Raw genomic sequence first — 17,423 nt, 5'->3', positions numbered from 1 at the left:
GCCTTTTATAATATACTCTGTACATTTCAAGTTAGGTAAATTTATACTGCTCTCTTCTAGTCATGTTCTCTTGTTGGTTCTCATGCAGTAATATGCTATTGCTGTTGGGCTGCAAGTACTGTAGGGGAATATTTAAATACAAGGTTTCACATTTAAATTTGGGAATAATACTCTGTTTAAGTACTTGTGAGACAGGTTGGTTAAAGAGAGCACACAGCAGTGGATTTGTATGTGGTATTGTCTCATACACAATGCCTCCCCCACAGTCCTGCAATTGATAACTTGCCAATTCAGCTTCATTGCTCTAGTGCGTCTGCCAATATTACTGATATGCCATAAGGCAAATTCTGCACCATACTCATGGATGCAGAAGACCTTGCTGGTGGAATTGGTGTGGATTCTCTGCAGAGTAGAGTGATATATAGAGCCTTTTCTTTGGGTGTGCACCTCCATGTGTACCTGCAAGGTTCATTGTACAACATGTTCAGTGAGGATTTGGAACAGAGACTGTGATGGTGGATCTGCCACTACACACATTCACTGGCAGTCCTCCCATAGAGATGCTACAGGCCCGAAGGTTACTCCAGCCATGAAACTGGAGGAGTATCCATGGAGCAGCAGCTGCACCTATGTAACCGGATTCCTCTCCACAACCACCCTCCTTTTCCCAGAGAAATACAGTCCAACTGCTTGATCTGGGATTGTGTGCAGAAACTACACAGACTTGAGTTTGGGGAGGATGGAAGGAATAGATTGAAAAAAAGTGAAAACAGCACACAGAAATAGCAAGGAGAATGACAAAAGAAGGGACAGCAGCAGCTAGAGGCAATGCATGTTAGATTGGGACCAATTTTGGCCCTTACTGAGTGGGCCAGCAGGAATTGGGAGGAGTACTTCGCCCTCTGCAAGCTGACTTGAAAAAGCAATGATGACAAACTTCAGAGCGTGCTGCATTCCCTCTTCCATCTGGCTAAGGAGAGCACTGTAAGACTGTGGTATATGGTTTTTGGAAGGGAGTAAAGTGTTACAGCAAAAAAAATTGAGCATCCACTCACCAACCTGAAAGGGGGGCAGATTAATTAAAAAAATAAATGGATGAAAACTGTAGTGAGGGGAGAGAACTTTTTTTGTATGTAAAATATCCTAGTTTATCAGAATATTAAGGTTTTGAAGTCAAATACTCAAAAGTTAGGAAATGCCAGAAATAAGTTTTTTCCAGTGCAACCTTAATTCAGACCCCTTTTGAATATGCATTATGATAGACTTAAATTGCATGCTATTTTTTTTCCACAAGGACACCTGCTTATTCTCAGATCACACTCCTTCCTGAGACTGTTGTATGTAAGACCCCTGCTTCATTTGTTGCAGAAGTTGGAAGATGTGTTGTGAATGAGGCAGGGGACTGCAGGAAGAGGAAAGGATGGTCTCATGGTTAAGGCAGTTGAACGCCAACCAGAAGAACTGTAATTTATCTTTTCCTCTTCTGCAAAGCCCCTATTTGGTACTGGCAAGTCATGTAAACCAATTTTTTTGTAGGTGGCCACTGTGATCCTCATTATCTGGATACCCAACTTGGTTTACAAAAGTATTTGATTTACCAGATGTGGACTCCCCATCTCAAAAAAGATATATTGGAATTGGAAAAGGTTGAGAAAAGGCAACAAAAATGATTAGGGGTATGGAATGGCTTCCGTGTGAGAAGAGATTAATAAGACTGGGACTTTTCAGCTTGGAAAAGAGACAGCTAAGGGGAGATACGATTGAGGTCTATAAAATCATGACTGGTGTAGAGAAAGTAGATAAGGAAGTGTTTACTACTTCTCATAACACAAGAACTAGGGGTCACCAAATGAAATGAATAGGCAGCAGGTTTAAAACAAATAAAAGGAAGTATTTCTTCACACAACGCACAGTCAATCTGTGGAACTCCTTGCCAGAAGATGTTGTGAAGGCCAAGACCATAACAGGGTTCAAAAAATAACTAGATAAATTCATGGAGGATAGGTCCATCAATGGCTATTAGCCAAGGTGGGTAGGAATGGTGTCCTTAGCCTCTGTTTGCCAGAAGCTGGGAATGAGCGATGGAATGGATCACTTGATGATTACCTGTTCTGTTCATTCCCTCTGGGGCACCTGGCATTGGCCACTGTTGGAAGACCGGATACTGGGCTAGATGGACATTGGGTCTGACCCACTAGGGGCATTCTTATGTTTTTATGTATTCAGCACTCACAAAAGTGGCTGAGGTCAGTGGTCACTGTGCTCTGAACTTAGTGCTATAATATGCTAATTATTCTGAAAAATCAGGCGCCAGGCATCTACAATTGGGCACACAAAATTCATGGACCCATTTGACAATTTTAGCTTTAAGGAACTGAGATACAGCTATTATCTGTCAGTTGAGGATAATACCATCATCCTCTACCACACAGGAGTGTTGTAAAGATAAGTTTATTAATTCTTGTGAAATACTAAGATGTTACTGTGGTGAGTGCCATGAAAACCCATGATGAAATTCATAATTCTGTATTCAGTGCAATGTTTGAATGGTGTGTGGTAAATAAGGCTGTGGAAAAAATGTGATCATATCATTAAAGACTGTATTCATACAATCCAATTAAGAGCTGAATCAAGTGGGAGGGACAAGTGTGTGCAGTGGAGTGCTTTCTTATGGATATTTTTTTTTTTTTTTTTTTTTTACAGTAAACGTATAGCAATGTGTAACTAGATATCTGTTAGAGAAGGCAAGTTCAAAGAAATGCACCTGGCTCTTAGAGCAGAATGTGGTGAGGTTTGTTATGGTCCTTAGTTCCTGTGGGGGAGTTCACTCCACATTCTTGGACCAGCCCCAGAAAGCTCTGACTTCTGAACAGGCAAGCCTTACCCTTATTGTAGAATGTCGTCTTGTGCTGGAGGACTGAAATTGTTGACCGCTGTCTTCAGCTGGGGGACTTCCGTGATCTTTTAGATACCCTGGGCCACTGAGAGAAGATAAGGACTGAGACCTTGAACTTGATTTGATATCCTGAGAGAAACTAGTGTAGAGAGCAGAGGACAGGTTTGCTAGGATTATGGTAGCTTGTGTTGCTGAGATGGGTTGCAGTGTTCTGTATTAGGAGTTTCCTAAGTGCTGAAGATCAGGCTCAGCCTTACTGTATTGCTGTAGTCCAGCTAAGAAGTGACAATGGTCTGAGATCAGGCTGAGGTCAAACCATCATTTGCCAGGATGGGATGCTCCTCGCCAACAAGATATGATAGCAGCATTCACGAGTAATGCTTTCTATGTGAAAGCTTTGCATCCGGGAGGAATCCAAGAGTATTCCTAACGGTGGATTGAATTGACCAATTGTGGGCGTGTACTTTCAACCAAAGGAGACTGCACTGTAGCTGCAAACTCTTCAAAATGCTTTCCTCTGCCTCCCAGTACCACTTCTCCAATTGCTGGGTTCAGCGTTAATCAGCTGTTCTTCATCAACAAGCTGATCTTGTCCAAGAATTGGGCCATCTTGGTGACAGTAGTATGGTCATATGTGGTTCCGGATAGATAGAGCTGTATGTCATTGCATATTGCTGGCTGCCTGTAGCTGTTGAATAGAACCAGAGAGAGATTTGATCCTTGTGTAGGACTCCATAGTAGAGGGGTCTGCTAGTGAAGAGGCGGTTTCCCATTATTACTCATTGAGTGTGTCCCTCCATGAAGGATTTGACCCATTTTATTATATTAACCCATATTGTATGGTTGAGAGTGTCAAATGCTGCTGAGAGGTTCAGGAGAATGAGAATGAATATCTGCCCTCTAGCCACTGACATCAGGAGATCATCCATCAGTACCTCTAAAGCAGTTTCAGTCCCTTGTCCAGACCTGAATCCAGATTGTTAGGTCTAGGATATTGGCTTCAATTAGATGATCTTGAAGTTGGCCTTTGATTAGCTTCTCAATGAGCTTGCTCAGGAATGGAATGTCTGACACTGGGCAATAGTTGGCTATAACTGATGTATCCAGGTAGGTTTCTTCATTGTTCCTCCATGCCTCAAGGAGGAAGGAAAGATTTCTTCCCTGAATCAGTGCTCTAGTTGTGCCAGAATGTCCCAGAACACCATTCCAGCACCTTTTTAGGAGTTAGAATTGTGTTTCAATTAAGGCTGTCGATTAATTGCAGTTAACTCACGCGATAACTCAAAATTAATTGCGATTAAAAAAAATTAATTGTGATTAATCAGTTTTAATTGTACTGTTAAACAATAGAATACCAATTACAATTTATAAAATATTTTTGGATGTTTTTCTACATTTTCAAATATATTGATTTCAATTACAACCCAAGTACCAAGTATACCAAGTAGACAATGCTCACTTTATTTTTTATTACAAATATTTTGCACTGTAAAAATGATAGACAAAAGAAATAGTATGTTTCAATTCACCTCATACAAGTACTGTAGTGTAATCTCTTTATCGTGAAAGTGCAATTTACAAATGTAGATTTATTTTTTTGTTACATAACTGCACTCAAAAACAAAACAATGTAAAACTTTAGCACCAACAGGTCCACTCAGTCCTACTTCTTGTTCAGCCAATCGCTAAGACAAACAATTTTTTTTACATTTACGGGAGATAAAGCTGCCCGCTTCTTGTTTACAATGTCACCTGACTGTGAGAACAGGCACTGTTGAGTGCATTTCAAGGTCTTTACGTGCCAGATATGCTAAACATTCATATGCCCCTTCATGCTTCGGCCACCATTCCAGAGGACATGCTTCCATGCTGATGATTCTCATTTAAAAAAAGGTGTTAATTAAATTTGCGACTAAACTCCTTGGGGGAGAATTGTACGTCTCCTGCTCTGTTTTACCCGCATTCTGCCATATATTTAATGTTACAGCAGTCTCGGATGATGACCCAGCACATATTGTTCGTTTTAAGAACACTTTCACAGCAGATTTGACAAAACGCAAAGAAGGTACCAATGTGAGATTTCTAAAGATAGCTACATCCCTTGACACAAGGTTTAAGAATTTGAAGTGCCTTCCAAAATCTGGAAGGGACGAGGTGTAGAGCATTCTTTCACACATCTTAAAAGAGCAACACTCCGATGCAGAAATTATAGAACCCAAACCACCAAAAAAAGAAAATCTGCTGGTGGCATCTGATTGACTCAGATGATGAAAATGAACATGCGTCGGTCCGCACTGCTTTGGATGGTTATTGAGCAGAACCAGTTATCAGCATGGACGCATGTCCTCTGGAATGGTGGTTGAAGCATGAAGGGACATAAATGTCTTGCGACACCTGCTACAGCAGTGCCATGCAAATGTCTGTTCTCACTTTCAGGTGATATTGTAAACAAGAAGCGGGCAGCATTATGTCCTGCAAACGTAAACAAATTTGTTTGTCTGAGCAATTGGCTGAACAAAAAGTAGAACTGAGTGGACTTGTAGGCTCTAGTGTTTTATTTTTGAATGCAGTTAGTTTTTGTACATAATTCTACATTTGTAAGTTCAGCTTTAATGATAGAGATTGCAGTAGTGTACTTGTATTAGGTGAATTGAAAAATACTATTTCTTTTTGTTTTGTTTTTTACAGTGCAAACATTTGTAATCAAAAATAAATAAGTGATCACTGCACACTTTATATTCTGTGTTGTAATTCAAATCAGTTTATTTGAAAATGTAGAAAACACCCAAAACTATTTAAATAAATGGTATCCTATTAACAGTGCGATTAATTTTTTTAATCACTTGACAGCCCTAGTTCCAATATTTCTGCTGATCCTAGGCCACGTGTTTCCTTTTTCTCCCCAGCTGCAGAGCATCATCAGAGCCGGCAGGTGTCTGTGCCAGGCTTAGGTGGCAGTGGGTCAGCATGGAGGGAGCCAGGAATTGTACAGCTGTAACCAAGAACATGGGGGCTGGAAGCCCAGGGCAGAACTGGAGCCAGGCTATGTCAGGAGCAGGGTAGTGGGGCTTCCTGGACAGTGGAGCCTCCCAGGGGGAACAGGAGTCAGGGACAGGATGGGTTCTGTGCGGAGTCACCTCCTTTTCCCCTGGCCTCTCCCAGCTCATCTGCTGCCCCTGCCTTTCTCCAAGCTTCCCTGTGCTCCTTCCCGGGTCCTCCCACTGCCCTGTGTTCCAGCACTTCTTTTTGTAGGACGCCAGCACTGTCCTGAATGAGGTATTGGCTATTTTGCTCATGAGTAACACCAGTTGCTCATGACTCTTTCACAAGCCATAAAGAGCATGTATCAGCTTCAGGGACCTCTGTCATTTGAGCTAACTATCTTGTAGCTATTACAGAAAGCTGTTATCTTTTAGGTGGATTAGTTACGAGAGGAGGATGAAATGCACACTTTGCATCGGGGGAAACATTACCCCTGTGGCGGATTATTTGCCAGGGTTCCAGAATCACCTGGTATGTCACATCAGTAAAAACTTGTCCCTGAATCACAAGTGGTCTCTGAAGTCCAACGTCCTGCAGTCCATCTTTACGGTTTGGAGCATCCTGAAGATTGACCTCTTCACCACAAGAGACATCAATAAATGCCATCTGTTTTGCTCTTGAGGGAATCTCAGTCTGGGCTCCCTGACGGATGCTTTTCACTGGAGCTGGGAAACGGCACTCCATATGCTCTTCCTCCAGTTCCAGTCATCCCGCAGTCCTTCTCAAGATGAAATTGGATTGTGCCAAGTTGATTCTCATTGCTCCAGTGTGGCTGAGACAATGTTAACGAGGAATCCGGTGGCACCTTAAAGACTAACAGATTTATTTGGGCATACGCTTTCGTGGGTAAAAAAACCACTTGCATTTGAAGAAGTGGTTTTTTACACACAAAAGCTTATGCCCAAATAAATCTGTTAGTCTTTAAGGTGCCATCAGACTCCTCGTTGTTTTTGTGGATACAGACTAACACGGCTACCCCTCTGATACTTGAAACAATATTGGTTCTTTGACCTCTTCACATCATCAGTTCAGCCTCCCATATCTCTTCCTTTTCACCCCAACCTCCTGACTCGGCATCAATCAGATTTTGCATCCAGTGCTCAGCTCCCTGCATCTCACAGCATGGATGCTGCATGATTAGATGAGATGGAGGAACGATGTTTGGAGGTGGTCTGGGAAATCTTGCTTAGTAGTAGGAAGCCCTGCACTAGAGTGGTCTATTTGGCCAAGTGGAAGTGGTTGTCAATGTGATTGTGATTGTTAGCTCGGTGAGTTCAAACAAAGATGGCTTCTATCCAGGACATCTTGGACTATCTGTGACGCCTTCAGTCTGCTGGTCTTGCCCTTAGTTCATCGGCAGTGCACCTGGAAGTGATTTTTGGCATTTGATCCACCCGTCCATGGGAAGTCCGTGTGTTCGAACTGCAGGGTGGTGAGGGTCTTGAAAGGGAAATGCTTGTCTCCACCTGTTGATTAAGGAACTGGTTCCTTTGTGGGACCTTAATACTGCTTTAGCAGCTTTTATGGGACCTGTGTACGAGCCTCTGACTACTACTTCTTTCTCCCTTCTGTGTCAGAAAACTGTTTTCCTTGTAGTGATAACATGTGCAAGGAGAGTGAGAGTGTTGCTGGCTTTGATGGCAAAGCCTCTTTTACATGCAATTTTCCAGAGACAAAGTAACCAATCAGCCACACCCTAAGTTTTTATCTAAAGTGGCTTCTCAGTTTCACTTGGATCGAGTTATTTATCTGCCAGTGTTCTTTCCTAAAACGCATTCAACCCCAGATGAGCAGCATCTTCACACATTGGCTGTCAGGCGATGTTTAACTTTTTACCTGAATATAATCTTTCTGTTCTTCATCTCGTCTATTTGTTTCATATGTGGACCGAATGAAGGGGCAAGTAGCTTTTTCACAGACAACCTCCAGGTGGATAACTTCCTATATCATGACTGCATATGAAGTAGCTCAGACTGTGTCTCCTCAAGGATGTGAGCTCATTCCACAGAGGCCAAGGCAACGTCGATGCCATTTCTAAGGGCTAGTCTGGAAGCACTAGAGCTGTGCTGCTGTAGGGTGTCTGGTGAGGCTGATGGGAGAGAGCTCTCCCGTTGGCATAGTAACTCCACCTCTCAGAGAGGTAGTAGCTATATCGTCGAGAAAAGCTCTCCTGCTGACATAGCGCTGTCCATGCCAGCGCTTAGGTCAGTGTAACTTATGTCATTCAAGTGCATAGATTATTCACACCCCTGAGCAAAGTAAGTTATAACAAAGTAAGAGCTAGTGTATACCAACCCTTAGTGATGTTCCTATGCTGGACATTTGCCGGGCTGCCACTTGGTCCTCCGCACCTAGGTTTACAAACCATTATGCCATTCCTACTGCATCCAAATCAGATGCAAACTTTGGGAAGGCAATCCTGTAGTCCTTTTTAAAATAGATTCCAAGCCCCACTTCCTGAGAGTACTGATTGTGAGTCACCTATATGGAATACATGGCTGCATCTACTCAGAGGTTTAAAAAAAAAAAAAAAAAAAAAAAAAGTTACATATCTGTCTGTAATGGTTATTCTTCAAGATGTTACCTAGACATGTTATTTCACAGCCCATCCTCCATCCTGTCTGCACTTTTGAAATTCAGTGTGAAGGAACTGACAGGGGTGTAGTAGGAAAAGGGCCTGGGGCGGCAAACAGAGGGAACAGACATCTTGACTACACAGGGTTGGGGTGACGTGGTCCTTACAAAGCCAGGGGAGGGGCTAGGGCCACAGGGTGTAAACCACACCCTTACTGGTATTGCCAGGCAAAGTTCTCCAGTTTTGGTGTGCTGAGTGCGCTCATTCCTACATGGAATACACATCTGCATTTGTCACAACCAGAACATGGACAGTCTGACTTAGTGGTCAGAACAGGAGTCTGGCCGGGTCAGATACCAGGAGATCAAAAGCAGGAGACAAACTTGAGAGCGGAAACATGGATTGATAACCAGAGTCAGGCCAAGTCAGGATACCAGGAAGTCAAGGCAGGGGAGCAGTAGCAGGAAGTACAAGGCACATAGTCCAGAGCAAGGTGGATTCCAGTTGCATGGACAACTTCCTGTTCCGAGTTTATACAGGGACTCCCAACATTCTGCCAATCAGCTTCCAGGATTGAGGTCCTCGGTCTGAGTTCAGCTCCTATTTTGCCAAAAGTTAGCACATTTTGGTAGCAGGTTGGAACCTGCTGGCTCCAAAGACCCCAGTGGACCAGGGTTCAAGAACCACGGTCCCTGATAGCATCACATCTTGCAGAACAACAGATACAGTATAGATAAGTAACCATTTTTTATCTGAATGCCATGGGGTGACATTAATTTCCTTTGAATAATCAAGGATAAATATGGGTTGCTGCTGCCAGGATGTTGCACAGCTACTAAATGTTGCAGAGTTTAAACACTTAAGGATTCTGATTATAAAGTTTCCTATATAGAAGATTTCACATGTCTTACTTCTAACTTTAAGGGACTCCTCTGACCTTTGGCTAACCAAGAGCCATTGTCCTAGTAACATACTAGAGGAAATTTAGATGTTCAGGTAATGAATTTGCAGATAACATGAATTCATCTGTTCCTGAGCGCATACAGGTCTTCAAGTCAAATTGCCTCTAAAGAGATTGGCATTGTACACATATGCACATCTAATAATGTTATAAGGAAACTGACAAGCTAAAAAAGTGTTTAATAATGTGTAAACAGACTGGTAAAAGTTAGTGCAAAACTCTTTTTGGATGTGCATTTAAAATGCACTGGTGAAATCTTTACTGTAGTCCTCCTAAGCAATTACATGTGCCATCTTATCCAGAAAGTGTAGGCTGAATCAAGGCAGGCAGCGGTAGTATGAGGCAGGGTCTCAACATTGCAGCCTCTTTGAAGAGGGCAACATGCACCTCCATAACTAGTATGTGCTGGAGACACCAAACACGTTAGCTTCCTGGAGGTCAGTTGTAACCTTCTAGCAGTGTTAGTGTGAGAAGACTTTCATATACTCAGCTAGTGTTGGAGCACTGAACTTTCTGCTCTCAGACTAGCTGAATTCTTCAAATCCAGTGTCTGCATCAAATTCTTCTTTGATTTGAAATCACAGTGCACAAAAGTGTGATATGTCATAATAGTGAATCTAGTTCAAGGTAAAGATAATTCTTGTGCAGTAGTCTTGTGGGGTTTATTTTATTTGAGCTGTATTATATATCAATGTATTTTAGGTTATTACAGCCATAGCTACTTTCTATACTAAGGAGAACAAGGTTGTATGCATTTTTAACAAATTAGTTTGTTACAGGAATGCAGCTAGTTTTCAAAGTGCATTTTTAACTGATAGCTTATTGAATAGAATAAAATATTAATTGTTTTCCCCCTTTTTTTTTAACAGTTATCTCAGCAAAATTAAAAGAAAATAAAAATAAATGGTTTGGACCTAGCCCTTATGTGGAAGTCTCAGTAGATGGACAGTCAAAGAAGACAGAAAAATGCAACAATACAAATAGTCCGAAGTGGAAGCAATATCTTACAGTGTAGGTTTGGAGCTGTTTTTGCTTTATAGATCAATATATGAAATTTAGTAATTATTACGTTATAGGCAATTAATGTCAAGAATCATTTCTAAACTGCGCTCTGTGTTACAACACAATATGACAAAACCAGTGTTTTTCATATTTAAAGAAAAAGGTGGTACTGTAATACGGCTGCTATAGTATGAAGCATTTATGTAAATGCTGTGTGTTAACTTATGTGGCATGGAAGGGATGCAGTGTTAACACAGAAATATATTCCATATTAGCACATATGATATGCAAATAAAGCTGCTTTTTGACATGAAAAGTAAGGAAAATCTGTGATAGAGCTGACACTATCCCATGCTCACTTGTTCAGTACATATTTACCAGGCGTGTGGGGGTTGTCATCTCAAAATTCTGGACTCTGGTTTCAAGACACAGCTATTCATTGTGTCATATTATTAGTTATCTAGCAGGTTATATTTTAGAGCATGCTTTTTGGTAACTCCTACTTGCACAGATCCAACCTCCAATGCAAGTGTGAAATTCCTTGTATACCCGCAAAAGAGAACTTCTTTCTTTCTTGAAATCCAGTTCTCTAGAAATGCTCCAGAATGCATCATATGGAACATTGGAATCAACTGAAATTGTATGCAGCTGTTAGTATTTCTGGTAGCACTTATGTTCCAGAAATATTGCATTATAAGTCCCCTTTAGAGAACCTGAGAACACCCTGGTTAGTGGGAGAACATTCCATACCTGTGCCTGACTCAGGATGCAAAGTTAATTTCTTCTCTTTATTTGGTTTGTACCGCAGTACTGAAGAGCCATTCTTAAGAGAACAAGACCTGTATGTTTTATATACATTAAAACACTAAGATTGCAGGAGCCAGTTGTATAGCAGAATCTGTTTTTTGTTTTTTAATCTTGACAACCCGCTTTTTAAAATGTAAGATACAAAGTATTTTCACTCTCCAGGTCTGCCACCCAACACACATCAATACATGAGCATTTTCTGCACATTGGCCCTGTTCAGTCTACATTGTATGCAGATCCACTGTATTTGAGTTGTAAACTAAGACTACTGGTAGAGCCGGGAAGAGAATAAATAATCTGTTTTGTGGAAGTTTTTGATATTTCAGAGTTTGGTTTAGTTCCAATTTGGAATGAAAACCAAAAATCTCTAAACTATCTGTGAAAGGAAATGGAGCCCTGAGCAGTCTGCTTGGTGGGCTGTCCCAGAGCTGTGGACCCTGGAAACCCTGGGGTTCCCAATTCTCTGGTAGTCCACGTGGTGGGCTGCCCCAAAGCTGTGGTCTCTGGGAGCCTGGGCTGCTGAGGACCTGGGTGGTGGTGCTTCCAGGATGTTGGGCCCCCACAAGGCAGGCTGCCAAGGAACCAGGCAGGCAACTTTGCAGGAAACCAGACAGTTTTCTTTCCATAATTCTGCTGGATCCTGTCAGAATTTTGTCAAAATCAAACAGTCTTTGTGAAACGTTTAGATTACAATGAATTGACAAATACTGATGAAAAGGTGTTTTTCTGGTCAACTCTAGCTACCAGTTTGCTGTGGTAGCCACAAATGACTTTTTTTCTCCTTGGACCTTCTAAAACTAATAGAAATGTGTGCAGTTTAATTGTTCCTATTGTTTTCTTCCATGATACCTTAGGGGAGAAAAGAGCCCAAAATAAGCTGATAGTATTTTAATGTTACTTAACCCTTCCTCTAAAGATCTTCTATGCTGCTGTCATTTCAGTAGAATGTGATTGGAATCAGTAAAAAGTTAAGGCATGACCACGTGAGCTGGAATTTATATTGAGGTGTTCATAGTGTTGTAAAGACCTATAAAAAGAGCATGTCCCTTCCTCTAAGAAATTAGTCTACGTCAGACCAATAACACAGCAAAAATGACATCAGGCAGTAGTGGGCAGAAAGGATGACGAAAAACTATGTTAGACTGCAGGAAGTATAAGGAAGTGAATACTGCTTTGGCCGGGTAGCCTACCTCTCTTTTTTTTTTTTTTTTTTCCCCCCCCCTCGCTCCACCCACAGAGATTAGTGAATGAAAAGTTAACTTGAAAGGAGACATTTGGAGGAGAGCAGAGTTGCTTGAATAAATATCACCTCTTTTATAAAGCATTTTGAGAATTACTTATGAAAAGTGCTATATAACAGCTACGTATTAGTCTTACATAATGTAACAGAGTGTTCCAGATCTAGGTGGCAATGTGAAGAAAAAAACGTAAGTGGGAGGAGGAGAAAGAGAACAGAGGCTTAGGCAGAGTGTAGGACATAATCAGATTATGTGGAAATAGCATTTGAGATTCCGAAGTCACATTAGCACTGTGATATTGGTGGTGTTATGGGGGTTATCTATACCAGCAAATATAGGCCCCATAATTCAGCAATGTAGGAGGTTGCAGAGCAGGTTAGAGGATATGATGGTAAAATTGTATTTAGACTGGAAACACTTTATACAGTGCCTAGCAATATCAGTTGGGGCTTCTGTGCTACCATACTGCAAATACATAAAAATAGCCAAGTTCTCTCTACATGTCAGCCTCCACCATTGGCGATGCTGGTAGAGGAGCCTTGGTGCAGAATTCTGGGTCTTAATTTTCTTATAGTAGACAATGCCTGAAGAAGACAGGTAGCATAGTAGAGCCTTGCTGGAGAAGAGAAGACTGAACGTGAACTGGAACAAAGTATAAACAATTGATGGAATTAAGGGGGAGGGGTGATGAGTAGCAGGATAGGTAGACCTTATTTATTTTATAGCTGTGGTGTTTTTTGAATGGACTGGACGGGATAGGTGAGTACCAGGAAAATGAGTGTAGTAGTCAGGATTCACATGTGGGTTTTAGCAGTAGAAACAATGTCAAAGTATTTTACAGAGGTTAGGAGGAAAAAGTGTGGAATGTGACAGAACAATGCCGAAAAGATCAGGCCTCTAACGCACACACCCTCACAAAGGGAATTCTCCCTCCTTATGGGAGGAAGGCCAGCAGTCCAAAGCAAAGTTAGAGAATCAAGTATTAAAATATATATGTAGGCAAAACACCAAGCAGACTCTTTCAGGTATGGGTATACAGAGTTTGGTAAATTAAACTTAAAGGTCTACAGATGCCCTAGTCAAGCTATAGCTTCCACATATCCCTCTGAGAAAGTAATAGTGGGATAGGGTTTTCCTCCCACTCATAAAAGACTGGGAAAGTATCAAGTTGTCATTCTCTGTTGCTGTGGGTTACCATGCCCTAATGTCCAGGTTATTGTTCCTAGATTCTGTAGCAGGTTACAGTGCCTGTCCACTTCCTCCCCTCTAGCAAGTGGCTTTGGAGGGTAGGGAGGGATAGCAACACAAATGGGAAAGAACCAGCAGGCAGTAAGGATCTCTTGACCCACTCTTTATTTATCTCTGTCCTCTCTCCTTCCCCTCCCCTCCATTCATAAGGCCAGAAGGTTCCTTAACGTGCACCAGTCAAAATTTATCCTGGTGTCACTACTTGAGATAAATGTGCCTATTTTTCTGGTGGTCAGGGACTCATAGTTTCTAACTGGGAGAGATTTTTATCTGAAAGAGTGGCCACCTAACTATATTGACCTTCACAGGTAGCCAAGTAAAGGCAGGCATAGTTTTCATGATTGAAAGAGGGGACTGAGACGATCAGGGGACGTTAGGTAACAATATTAAATACATAAATATAACGTTGGTGGACAGTATTCAAGTATGGTCCCTCTCAACCTAAAAAGAAAAAAAAAATGACATGCCCTAAGGGCTTCTCCCTGAGTTAGAGGGAGGAGTAGGGGCATGCAGATAGCTTTCCTTGTTATTCTATTAATGGAATTAATAGAATCAGGCCCCCTACAGAGGAAACAAGGCCTTTATTCCAAACTGGGCCTAGTCTCCTTCCCTACCTCCACCCCCCATCTCCCCAAAACTAAAAAATTTCAGAAGGCCACAGGACAGTTTTTGACCCTAAATATCTCAATAGATCAAGGAAGAAATCAAAATTCAATATGGAGACCTTGAAATCCGTATTGGCCACCATCAGCAAAGGGAACTTCATGAAGAATGCCTCTCTCATAGCTCAATTACAGTTTCACAGAGGCACCTATGTTTTGTTTTTGAAGCACAACACTACTAGTACAGGTCCTTGTCCTTTGGTTTAGCAACAGCCCAGAAGTATGTTTACCTCACGTGTTTACAAAAGTGCTGGTAGTGTTAATAGCAGCTCTCAGCCAGGAGAGGTTCGATTTAAATGTCTTCCTCTTCCTGGTCAAATTCCTTATCTGAGCCTTATCCAAAACTGGGGTTATGGATAGCACCACCCTGACAATAAGGATGCTGCAGACTGAGTCAGTTAACATAGTCTCAGCAGATTCCCCGTCATAGAGTGGAGACAGACAATGTCCTCCACAAAGTTTTTGTGTTGCAGGAAAGATGGAAGAAGCTGAGGAGTCTTATCAAAACCATCAACCACTCAAGGGATGTATCCATTTGTACACTTCAATGGTTTCTTGAAAAGACATTCTTAGTGGGCCAGTGCTCACATGAGGCCACTACAGAGCTTCCTCTTATATCTCCCTGAACTATCTCTTACCTTCACTGAGGGATGTCTGTCTCTCTCTCCAGCGGGATTTGCAGGTAATTCAGATGGTGAATGAGTCCAAGCAAATTCAAGTTGGGCTTCCCAATAGAACAGTTACCACCACAGATGCAGGCCTGCAGAGATGGGGTGCTCATGCGAGATCAAGAAATGTGGTCCAAATAAAAGAATGAGCACAGTATAAACTGGTGAAAGCTCATGGCAATCCAATATGGTGTCAAATCTCTGCTCCCATATCTGGACTCCCTCCTGTGCTCATCATAACAGGCAACGCCTCACCCATTCATACATCAACAGATATAGCAGAACAAGGACTACTGCCGGTCAAAGAGAAGCTTATCTCTTGATGACTTGGAGAGGAGAGAATCTGCAGCCAGTTCACTCCCTTCTCATCCAAGGGAAAAAGAATCATATGGCCAACTGGCTCAGCATGCAGAAATTAGATAATTTAGAATTGGATGTATACCCAGAGGCATTTCATCTCCTGGTGAAAGAATTTGATCTTCTAGCAACAGATCTGTTTGCCTCCCGCTTAGATCACCAGGTTTCTGTGTCTTCTCTTCTTGGCCTCCCCTCCCCTCTCCTGATCATCTGTAGCATTTTTGTGAGATGCAGCACTGGTAGTTCTGATAGCCCTGTATGGGGCAAGGAGGCTTTGGTTCTCAGACCTCCTCAACATGGCATGGAAACCTCCCATACTTTTTCCATCTGGATGGGATCTGATATTACGAGGGCCAATCATGTATCTGAATCCAGACAGTCTAAGCCTAGCTGCCTAGCTCTTGAATGGAGATTCTTAAGTCAAAAAGGTTGTCCATGACCGATAAAATGCACACTTTTATTTTCCGGAAAGAAACCTAACTCAGTGAATTCAAGAGCATGGTTGAGCTCTATCCCTTGCTGCCAGGACAAGGGGTCTCACCCCTACATGATGTGTCTCCATCGATTCTCTTCAGGATGGACTTAGGTTAGTCCTTGCAGTTCTGAAATTCAAACCTCAAGGTGCTGCTTTGTCTAGCATCCTTAGTGCAGTAGGCAGGTAGTAGATTTCATCTTACCCAGGTGCCCAAACTTTTTTTTTTATTTGAGAGCAGCATCTCTTCTACATCCTCTTAAAGAGGAGCACAGAGTTATTTCATGGGATTTTAACCTGGTCCTCAGTGCCAATTGAGGCCCTCCATTTGAGCCACTCATGAAGGTATCTCATTACTTTCTAGCCATTAAGGTAGCCTTTTTGATAGCAACCATGTCAGTTCACGGGGTACCTGATTTGGGAGTTCTTTTCCTGGAAACTCAATACTGCGCCTTCCATAAAGATAAAGTAGTACTCAGAACTGACCCTGCCCTTTATTCCCAAAGAGTGATTCCAGGGTCATAAAACACAAGAAATTATCCTTCCATCCTTCTGCCCAGCTCCATCTCACCCCAAAGAGAAACTGTGGTATACTTTGAGAACTCTGTGGATGTTCCAAGTAACATATCCACTGCACAGCTCAGTTCAGAAAGGCAAATGCTTTTGTTTATTGCTTTATCATCTGGTGTCAAAAGGGAAAGAAGGCTTCAAAATCTTTCATTTCCAGGTGGCTAAACTATTGTATATCAGAAGCACGCAGAGCAAAAAGCATAATTTCATCTTCCAAAACCAGAGCTCACTCCCTCATAGCTATGGCAAGTTTATGGTCAAAAAGATCATATGCCTCATATGAGGAAATCTGTAAAGCAGCCAGCTGCTCATCTGTTCATACCTTCTCCAAATTCTACAAGCTGGAAATCCAGTCATCGTCTGATGCTGCCTTTTGGTAGACGGGTGCTCCTTGCTGTAATATCCCAGTGACTGTTAGGAAAGGGTTACCCTCTTTGACATCACATAACCGATGTGTTTATATGTATGTGTTAAATACGTACATATAACACATGTATATCGTTCCTCCCTCCTCAGCCTGAGTGTACGCTACTATGAAAATCCCAGTGTCGTAGATCTTTAGATTTCACTACAAATAAGCATAGAAAAATGTATCCATGCCTTACCTGAAAATTTCCTTTCTTAAAATAATGAGGTCCACAGATTAAACCCACCCTGAATGGGCAGTAAATTGAGGAAAGATATGGGATTATTAATTGGCACTCAACTTTGTTATTCATTGATCTGTGGGAAGATTGTTCTATTTAATCTTAATGCTTAATTTTCCTTTCTGATATAGAGTGGTTAGGCATTTCCTAGGCTTATAGAAGTGTCTCAGCTGGCAGTTTCACAGAGATAGTCACATCTCCCCTGCCATTGGTTGAGAGGTTTGTTCTGCCTCCAGGGCTGCATAGAGCAAAGACCCCAAATGTCATGGATCTGTGGA

The 17,423-nt window shown here is 41.9% G+C and overlaps 1 protein-coding gene across 4 annotated transcripts in view; it reads left to right on the top strand.

Annotated features, from left to right (window-relative positions):
* Positions 1–17,423, top strand: part of ITCH (itchy E3 ubiquitin protein ligase) — a 128,976-nt gene that overhangs the window by 55,156 nt on the left and 56,397 nt on the right. For all 4 annotated transcript variants that reach the window (XM_034787312.1, XM_034787313.1, XM_034787310.1 and 1 more), the window contains one exon: positions 10,344–10,485. In XM_034787312.1, coding sequence (XP_034643203.1) covers positions 10,344–10,485 — 142 coding nt within the window. The remainder of the gene's footprint in view (positions 1–10,343; positions 10,486–17,423) is intronic.

Source organism: Trachemys scripta, chromosome 12, assembly GCF_013100865.1.
Source record: "Trachemys scripta elegans isolate TJP31775 chromosome 12, CAS_Tse_1.0, whole genome shotgun sequence".
Lineage (NCBI taxonomy): Eukaryota > Metazoa > Chordata > Testudines > Emydidae > Trachemys > Trachemys scripta.
The sequence above is the reverse complement of the archived record's forward strand: the minus strand, read 5'-3'. Positions and strand labels throughout refer to the sequence as shown.